The sequence below is a fragment of the Rhineura floridana genome, chromosome 3 (genome assembly GCF_030035675.1).
Source record: "Rhineura floridana isolate rRhiFlo1 chromosome 3, rRhiFlo1.hap2, whole genome shotgun sequence".
NCBI lineage: Eukaryota > Metazoa > Chordata > Lepidosauria > Squamata > Rhineuridae > Rhineura > Rhineura floridana.
The window spans coordinates 226,054,251-226,064,582 of NC_084482.1; the positions used below are offsets into that span (position 1 = coordinate 226,054,251).

Sequence of the window (10,332 nt, forward strand, 5' to 3'; positions counted from 1 at the left end):
GATTTCCTATTTATATGCTCTCTTTTTTGTCCACATGGATCAGGGGTTTTTTCTAGTGGTTTTCCACGGCTGATAGGATTGTTTCTGATTGTTTCTAAGCCTTTCTTTTTAATCCTTATTCTTATTTTTCATTTGATATGATTCAATATGGGCACATTCTTGTTCAAAAGTTGTGAAACAAACAACAGTAAATGTTGTTGGTGATGATGTTAAGATGCCTGAAGTGTGCACTATTTCCTAGAAAATAACTGACTATGCAAATCAGTTCGGGTGATCCCAGATGAACACTAGCAGCATTAACACTGTTGTGGCTGATCAGATAACTAGTGGGAATTGGACTTGATGGCCTTATAGGACACTTCCAACTCTACTATTCTACGATTCTATGAATCAGCTTGTGACAGAGCAATGCACATGAAACATTCCCAAGAGATCCATGTGGACTTAATTACTGCTGAGCTGGACAACAATTGTCAAAACTAAATATTTTAAAAATCAGATGACATCCTTCATTTTTGTGGTCAAGTGCTCCTTTGTATTCAGATCAGGCCTAAGTACAATAATGTAGCACTTCGGGATGAAGATGCAGCCCAGGAGCCCAGCACTGGAAGCCAAGATGGAGAAGACCTGCACGGCTACCATGTATTTCCCCTTCGTGCTCAGGTAGGTGGGCACAAAGGACACCCAAACACTGCAGAAAACCAGCATGCTGAAGGTGATCAGCTTGGCTTCATTGAAGGCCCCAGGCAGCTTCCTGGCCAGGAAAGCCACCGTGAAGCAGATGGCAGCAAGGAAGCCCATGTAGCTGAGGGAAACATAAAACATGGCGACAGACCCTTCATTGCATTGCAGGATGATCTCTCCAGGCTGGGAGTGCATGTCGGAGTCTGGGAATGGGGGAGAGATGCCCAGCCAGATGGTGCAGATGACAACTTGGACACTGGAACAGGAAATGACAATGGAGTTGGCCAGACTCTTCCCCAGCCATCTCCTCGCTTTGTTCCCTGGCTTTGTAGCCAGGAAGGCTAGCACCACAGTGATGGTTTTTGCCAATACAGAAGAGACGGCAACTGAGAAGATGATGCTGAAGGCCATTTGTCGTAGAAGGCAGGTCACTTTCTTTGGCCGGCCAATAAACAGGAAGGAGGACAAAAAGGAGAGCAGGAGGGAGACAAGAAGGATATAGGAGAGGTCCCTGTTGTTGGCTTTCACTATTGGAGTTTCAAGGAATTTAATGAAGATTCCTAACACACAGCCTGTAATTAAGGATAAGAATAGGGCAAAGGAAGGCAAGAGGATCCCCAAATGTTCTTCATAAGCCAGGAAGGTTATGATCTTTGGGATACACTGATCTTGGTCCTTATTTGGATATTGATCTTCTGGACATTTGGTGCAATGATCTGCATCTGGGAAAAAAATTGTTTTAAGCATCAAGAGTGTCTTCAGTGTCACTGATATCCATAATCATCTAAACCATTTTGAAACAAGATGCTGATCTATTTTTATTTATTTATTTAGTATTGGATTTATATCCCACCCTTCCTCCCAGCAGGAGCCCATGATGTGGGAGAGGTTTATTCATTGACTTATTTCATGCCTTCTCCCTTGAAGTCACCCACCTTCCTGAGGGGAGAATGTTCCTTCTGCACACGGAGCACAACCATAGCAGCAAATTGGCTCTCCTTCTCGAGCAACCTTGGAATATCCAGGGGGACAGCTTTTGGTACACCTGGAGTGAGGGACGGTCTAACCATAAAGAGAAGAAGGGGCGTCAAGGGGAAAGTATTTATGTCTATGGAAATGGGTTCCATCCACACCTTCCCAGCCAGAAAGGGACCAACAGCATCTCTTGTTCCCCTGACCCCAAGTGATCCCAGCCTCCTTTTTAAGGAAGCGCTATTGATGCAGATCGACATGGTAGGAAAACCTGTTTGATGTATTTGCCTGTTTGTTTCAACATCTATATGCCACCTTTCGATACGAAAAGGTACAGTAACAAAAGAACAATCCTAGAATAACAGTAGTAAAATCACAGCATCAGGAAAACACACTGAAGAAGTGGAGGAATTAAACAAAGGCTCAGCTGAAAATGCTACCTAAAATTGTATCTTGAAAACGACTACTACTAGTGGTACGAGTAAGTACTACTATGAGTAACTACTACTACTACTACTACTACTACTACTACTACTACTACTACTTCTACATACTATTGCATGAGGGGGTGGCTTCCTGGGTTGCCAGTTCCATATTCAAGAGGACTCTACTTCCTCAGGGTGAAAGGGATTATAGTTACAGTTCCATGTGAATTATTCAAGAAATTATTAGAGCTTAAGAAGTGTCTCCTGCCTTGTTAAACCACTTGGGCCACACAATGGCTTCTGGGTTAATGGAGAACTTTATGCCAGCTGACGCTCCTCTCTCTATACTCCCCACTTTCACTCTGACCCGAGACTCATTGGGAAACATCACCCAGTTCTCGATATCGTAGGTGGCTGGCAGCTTCCCCTTCTCATCCAAATGCAGCCCACCCATGGAAGTGTTCAGAAACCGGATTTCTCTCAGGAAATGGTGAAGCTGGAATGACAGGGGGGAACATCAGCATGAAGACACAATAGGAAACTGTGTTGGATATCTCAGCCCTGCTCACTCTGCGCTCTCCTGAATTGGGGCCGGCGCACTTCTCTTCTAGACTATAAGCGCTCTTCAGAGTCTCTATTTCAGTGATTAAGACATTTCTAGACCACCTTTCATATAAAGTAACAAGGCGGTTTCCAGAATAGGCTCAATACAAAAGGCAATAAAATACTTTTTTTAAAAAGTCACAAATACCACAGATAATTACATTTCTTGTTGGGACAGCATTAAAAGCTAGTGCTCGAGGATTCCCATGTGAATAGGCATGTTATAAGCAGATGGTGGAACAGCATTTCCCCAGGTATCTGTTGTATCTATAGGGAAGGTTATTCCATAGGATGGGGGTCATTGCAGAGCGGGCCCTTCACAGGCAGACAGTCAGGATCAGCATATCAGAGTGATGTGCACCTATGCAGAGTAGCTCCTCTACCTCATGTAGATGTCTGAAGGGAGGGAGAGCTTTCACATGCAGGTTTCCCTGTGACCCAAAACCTGAATCACTCAGGGTTCCAGATTGTGTGGAACTCTGCACATGCGAAGGCTCTTATCTTCAGGCTGCAACAGTTTTCAGTACCATTTACACCACCCCAGAAAAGAGGACACTGTTTGGCACATGCTAATTTATGGGTATAGATGCAACTTTAGAAACAGGTACTATAGAATCATACAATCATAGAATGATAGAGTTGGAAGGGGCCTTGTAGGCCATCGAGTCCAACCCCCTGCTCACAGCAGGAAATCCACAGCTAGAGCATCTCCCGCAGATAGCTGTCCAGCCTCTGCTTGAAGACACCCAGCGAAGGGGATCCCACCACCTCCCTAGGCAGTCGGTTCCATTGCCGAACTGCCCTTACTGTCAAGAAGTTCCTTCTAATGTCCAACCTGAATCTACGCTCCTGCAACTTAAAAACATTAGACCTAGTCCTACCCTCTGGGGCAGCAGTGAACAAATCTGTACCCTCCTTTATGTGACAGCCCTTCAGGTACTTAAAGAGTGCAATCATGTCACCCCTCAGCCTTCTCTTCACCAGACTGAACATGCCAAGTTCCTTCAACCTTTCCTCACAAGACTTCTTCTCCATACCGGCTATCATCCTCATCGCCCTCTTCTGAACCCACTCCAACTTGTCTATATCTTTCTTAAAATGAGGTGCCCAGAACTGAACGCAGTATTCCAGATGAGGCCTGACTAATGCAGAATATAGTGGGACTATTACTTCCCTCGACCTGGAAACTATAGCTCTGTTTATGCATCCCAAAACCGCTTTTGCCTTTTTTGCCGCAGCATCACATTGCTGGGTCATGTTCAACTTGCGATCCACTACAATTCCAAGGTCCTTCTCACACGCACTACTGCTAAGCCGGGTATTTTCCATCCTGTACCTGTGCAATTAGTTTTTGTGGCCTAAATGCAGAATCTTGCATTTGTCTTTATTGAATTTCATTTTATTAATTTCAGCCCAATTTTCTAGTCTATCCAGGTCCTGTATTTTAAATAAAAGATAGATCTTCTCTTGCACTCAGGTCCTGGTTGATGGGCAACTTCAAGGCCCAGCAGAGACACAGAGGGGAGATAATTAGATGGGAGGGGGGGTTCTGAATTAACCACATTGGGCAAAATAATTGCTCTCTACCAGGAGTCTTACCAATTGGATTTGCCTTGGAAATTGGCAGTGTTGCCTCATTATGAAATTTGACTTTGCAGTTGGGACAACGGATAGCGGTTTGCAAATAGGGAAAGGAAATACCTGCCATGGCTGTAGCCTTTGACGGTCCAACCTGTCTCCTCCCCTCCCCCTCAGCATCCACTTTGATCTGGGTGAATATGCAGCATTTAAGGCGTGTGCCACGGTCTGGACACTGAAGTAAGTGCGGTAGCTGTCCTGGGACAGGGCTCTCTCCAGCTCCTCTTGGGGCAGAGTTTCCAGGTTCTCCTCCTCTGTGCACCTTGCCCAACCCTTTTCAGACAGTACATGCTTTAGATATGAACAACGAAATGCTTTCCACCAAAACTGTCGGAGAAGATAGGAATTTGGCCCATAATGGTCATGTTTGGTCCTTTTTTGGGTCTTCAGTATGAAGGTCAAAGAACCATGTATGTACTGGAATGTTTTAGGTGCAACAGACAAATTCCAGTTGATGTCATTGAAAGCTGTTGAGATCCAGACTTTTGCACCAATTTCTTTCTGAAGAAGTTCCTGTATGGCACTGATTTGAACCCATCCTAGGTAGGTATTTTGATAGTTGACACATACACTGACTTGTCTCCATTTGAGAGATGGTTCGATCAGGGGGAGTATGTAATATGAAGTCTGATGTATTCTTTCTAACAATGCAACACAAATCCCACTTCTTATCATCAGAGGTGTCAAGGCACTCACAAACCTTTCTCCACTGTCATCATCTGGAATAAAGAGGATGATCCAGGTCCATCTGAAGTGCAGGAGCAGCTTGACAATCCCCAGGCACTGTTCCTCCTCTTTGGGGACCATCCGGTAGACAAAAGAGAACTGGGTTTTATCCTCAAGAACCTGAGCAACAAAACTGATCTAGTGAGGAAAAGGAGATATTAGTGTTGGGTTTTGCTTTCAGGATGAGGAAAATATATTTATTAACCTAAAATAACTAATATCTAACAAAATTATCCTGGCTGTGGCTGATGGGAGTTTTAGTTTGAAACAGATGATGCCAAGCTGGTGAAGGTGGGCTTTTGAAAAAGTCTTACACCTTGTCTTATGCTGTAGCTCAGATCCTTAGTGCCCCCCCTTTTTACTTTCCTTGAAAAAAAAGGTGCATTTTATGCAGCTGAACGTCTGCACTGCCCTGTCATGCCCCCCCTTCATACCTGTGGGATTTTGTAGATGCCTGAGATGGCTGAAATCTCTTTTGAAATTACAGGATCAGTCCCTTCAAGAACAGCCAAGAGGCTGTTCCGTTTTCCACAACTATAGTTTGGAAGGCTGCTCTGCCCACCTGCAAGCAGGTTCAACATGGCATCGGAAGTCATCCTGGCATCGAAATAGTTCTCATAGAGGTTGTATCCCAATGAGATGTTAGGCAAGAGCCTGGGATCCCTGTTGATCTCCTGGATGGCGAACAAGTAGGACAAGATGTGCCAGTACAACCTATTTGTCACACTGCAACAAATGAATCAAAGTGTCAAACTACTATTCACCATTTAATGAAAACAAAAGGTCACATCATTTCTTTACTAAGGGCCGTTCTAGGCAATAAATATCTCATAAAAGCTGATCCCCAAATAATGACGATGGGTTGCACCTCACAAGGACAGGGAAGACTGTGTTTGGCCACAGCATGGAGAAATTCATCAGGAGGGCTTTAAAGTGAATCCTAAGGGGGAAGGAGTCATGAACTTGGTGGTAACGACTAACAAAGGTTTGTGCACAGTAACAGGAACTGAGAGAACGACTCTAATGGGGCCCACAAATAGTTTTCATAAAAATATAGGAAGGAAGCCAGGCCATAACTCACATGGTCTTCAATGTCTGTCCTGCACAGAAATGCAGAGGGATGAGATTGGTAGCCCCACCTAGAGTATGTGGATTAAATTAAATGGGGTAAGAAAACCACCAAACCATGGAGAAGATGAGGATAAAACTTTTGAAAAGTAATTGCCAATGTTTCAAGGAGGCATGATGTAGTAGCAATGGGATACTTCAATTGCACTGATATCTTTTGGGAGACAAATTCTGCCAAAGACAACCCATCCAAGAAATTCCTGACTTATGTTGGAGATAACCTTCTCCTACAGAAAGTGACCCACTCCAGGATGCACACCTTAACGTGGTGAGGGGTTTGAGAGTGTTGAAGAAGCTGAGAGCAATGTCATCAAGCAGCTGACGAAGAGTCTAGACTCGTAGCAGGGGCATCAAAGGTGGAATGGTCAAAGCTGAGACACGAGACTAATGCATCCAGACTCAGAGGAAGGCAGTGGTCAACCACCTCTGAATACTGATTACCATGAAAACCATATGAACAGAGTATCCAAAATGCAACACGAGATAGTGCTGGAAGATGAGACCTCCAGGTCAGATGACACTCACCGAGCTACTGGGGAAGGACAAAGGACACGTACGAGTAGCGCTGTGACTAATGACGCAGCTGCGTCAAACCCGAAAGGAAGCCCAGAGGCTGATGCGCACATATGTGTATGGAGAGTCCAGAGTTGTACAACGCGCACAATAGGAACATGGAATGTGAGAAGCATAAACCAGGGAAAGTTAGAAATTGTTAAGCAAGAAATGGAACGTATCAACATTACCATACTTGGTGTGAGTGAATGAAAATGGATGGGAATGGGACATTTTCAATCAGGCAACTACAAAATATTTTATGCAGGTAATGTGAAATTAAGAAGAAGGGGTTGCTTTAATAGTGAGAAGTGATGTAGCAAAAGCAGTTAGGAGCTACAATGCAAGGTCTGAGCGAGTGATACCAATGAAATTAAATGGGAAACCTATCAACATAACCATCATCCAAGTCTATGCTCCAACAGCAAATGCAGAAGAAGAGGAATTGGAGAGATTTTATGCAGAAGTACAGGAAGAAATTGATCACACACCAAAACGAGATGTGCTGATAATCATGGGGGATTGGAATGCAAAAGTAGGGAACAGACCAGAACTAGGAATTGTGGGGAAATGGGGCTTAGGAGACAGAAACGAAGCAGGAGAAAGACTTATTGAATTCTGTGAAGCCAATAATTTGTTTCTTGTGAACACATTTTTTGAACAACCAAAAAGACGACTATACACGTGGACATCACCAAATGGTCAATATAGGAACCAAATTGATTATATCATTGGTAGCAGAAGATGGAGAAGTTCCATACTTTCTGCAAAAACAAGACCAGGAGCAGACTGCAGTACAGATCATGAACTGGTAGTATCGAAAATCAGAGTAAAGCTAAAGAAGACCAACAAAGCAATCATAATGCCAAAATACAATTTAAATAACATCCCAGAAGCATATAAAGATCAAATAAGGAACCGGTTTGAGGCTTTAAGCTTAGTTGACAGAGAACAAGAAGAACTATGGAGTGAAGTCAGAGACACTATCAGGGAAGAATGCAAAAAGACAATACCTCTAGTTAAAAAGAAAGACCACAATGGATGACTGAAGAAACTCTTCAAATGGTTAAAGAGAGAAGGAAAGCAAAAGCAAAAGGAGATAGAAACAGGTCAGAACCCTAAATGCAACAATATAACCGACTAGTACGTAGAGACAAAGAAAACTATTACAATAGTTACTGTGTAGAAATAGAAAAGGACAACAAAAAGGGTACAACAAGAGCCCTGTTCCAAAAGATTAGAGAAATGAAAGGGAAATTTAAACCAAGAGTAGGGATGTTGAATAATCAACAGGGAAACACACTGACTGACAGAAATAAAATAAAATAAAAGGAAGATGGAAGCAATACACTGAAGAACACTATAAAAGAGATGCAAGGATGACAGATTCATTCTGGAGGAACCAAATGATGAAGAACCTGAAGTGAAAGCTGCTCTTAAAATACTTGGAAGAAACAAATCACCAGGAAGAGATGGCATACCAGTAGAGTTGCTACAAGCTACTGAAACTGAATCTGTCCAAATTTTGACAAAAAGCTGTCAGCAAATATGGAAAACAACGGCCCACAGACTGGAAGCTTTCTATATATATCCCGAATGAATGAATGAATTGAATGAAAAATCAGCTCATTGGAATTGTGGTGTTGGAGGAGAGCTTTGCACATACTATGGACTGCAAAAAAGACAAATAATAGGGTGTTAGAACAAATTACGCCAGAACTATCACTAGAAGCTAAAATGATGAAACTGAGGTTATCATACTTCGGACACATCATGAGAAGACCTGATTCACTTAACTACACTTGCAACCTTTATATCTGGCCATCAGGCTGAGGACAGAGGAGGATGCCATGCACTGGCATTTGTGTTTAAACTATCAAGAAAGACCCGTTTTAGCTACAGACTGTTCTTTCAGTGGAAATGATGGTAGAATCCCCTAATTATCCCATCATATCTGATTCTGTCTGGAGTAGATGCTGCGTCAGTGTTCATGAAGTACTCAATCGTTCTTCAAAGGCAAAGAGGGGTCAAGTGGGGGGAGTGTTTTGTCAGAGATGCCCAGTAATGGGGACTAGAAAACAGGGACTGTCCTGGTCATTTGGAGCAAATGGAGTGAGGTGAGGAAGCACCAAACACATTGGTACATCTTTACTTACAGATGAAGCTTATGAATACCTTTTCATCGACTTCCACTGATGAAGAAGTCCCCTGGGCTGTATTTTTTAATTTATTATTTTTTATTTAAAGCATATTCATAATGCTGTTTGGCCAAAAAAGCCTTCCAGACCAGCTTACAAATGTCATTGTTAAGGAGGTCCTTGGGCTTCTAATTTCAAAAGGCATAACACAAAAGGAAATGTGATTTGGAGGAAGGAGGAAAGGTTTAGTTTAGCGAAGAGGGATTTGGACATGAGCTGCTGCCCTAAGAAGAAAGCCTGTTCCCTCCTCCCTCTGATGCCACTCCTGGCATTCACTTGCCTGCAGGGGGCTGCGTGTCTTGTGTGCCACCCTTGCCTCTTGTCTGCAGGTGGGATAATTCACTGTTTCTATTGTGGCAAATTGTCAGGGATGAAGGGAGCCGTCGTCCAGCAACATCTGAAAGGCCAAAGGCTCCCCTGCCCTGGAACAGGGGCTGTTTCCCTGGGAAATAGAAAGTGAGGCATAACGTCCATCAGCATATAATTACTTACGTAACAAAACTGGTGAAGGGGACCTGGGAAAAGTTGAATGGATGTTGTGCAAAATATTTCTTTGGAGTTGTGATCCCGCTAATGAGGAAGTCTCCAGGCCGGTAGTAATTGAGTGCTTCCCTTGGTTCCGTCTTCAGACTCAATTGGCTTTTCACCTCCTGGTTCCCACAGACTCCATGGGGCGTCAGCTGCAGAAATAGCAGCAGAAGCAGCAGGGAGATCATTCTGGCTCTGCCTCCTGCACCTCTCTTGTGAGTGCAGCTTAATAAAAGAAGCCAACCCCCAGCCCTTTGCGAGACCAATGCTGCATTCGCTTTGCCGATGCGGGAGATGTTCAGCTCTGGCTTCAGAGCAATTAAACTCCCCCCACTCAGGCAACAGTGGCATAAATAACCTCATGCTGCCCTTGATTCTGATGTTTGGGCAACCTCCAGAAATATCTCTTGAGCTTCAGCAAGGGCAAACCACCATGATTTTGATAATTATAAGGGGAAGAACGTTCATGCCTGCTACCTGCTCGAGTCTTTGCGTGGCTCGAGGGGCAGGTGCAGAGCTGGAGAAAAACAAGTTTGTGGGAAAGCACAGAGGCGGCTTCTGAGAGTGATATGAATCATTTTGGTGCTGGTGGTGGGGAGTTTCTCCTAAACTTTGCTGGCAAGAGCATTAGCAGGGCCCGGCGCCTGGGTCAGACGAAAGGCCTATCTACTCTCACATCCAGTTTCTTGCAATGGCCAGTCAGACCCTCTGGGAAGCTCACACACAAGGCATGAGGACAATCGTCCTGTCCTGGTGTTGTTCCCCAGCAACTGGTATTCAGGGATCTGCAGCCTCTGACCCTTGCAGCCGTGCGATCCTCTTTTAAAAGCCAACTAGGTTGATAGCCATCACCATAACCTGAAGTCCTCAGATTGGCG

At 44.0% G+C, this 10,332-nt stretch overlaps 1 protein-coding gene across 1 annotated transcript; it reads right to left on the minus strand.

Annotated features, from left to right (window-relative positions):
- Positions 1 to 495: 495 nt before the first annotated feature.
- On the minus strand, positions 496 to 9,642 carry LOC133379080 (vomeronasal type-2 receptor 26-like). Its single transcript, XM_061613691.1, has 5 exons — positions 9,419 to 9,642; positions 5,483 to 5,774; positions 5,019 to 5,186; positions 2,430 to 2,577; positions 496 to 1,406 (listed from the first exon to the last, which is right to left on the minus strand). Exons 1-5 carry the CDS (start codon positions 9,640 to 9,642, stop codon positions 496 to 498), a joined length of 1,743 nt encoding a protein of 580 aa, XP_061469675.1.
- Positions 9,643 to 10,332: the final 690 nt, after the last annotated feature.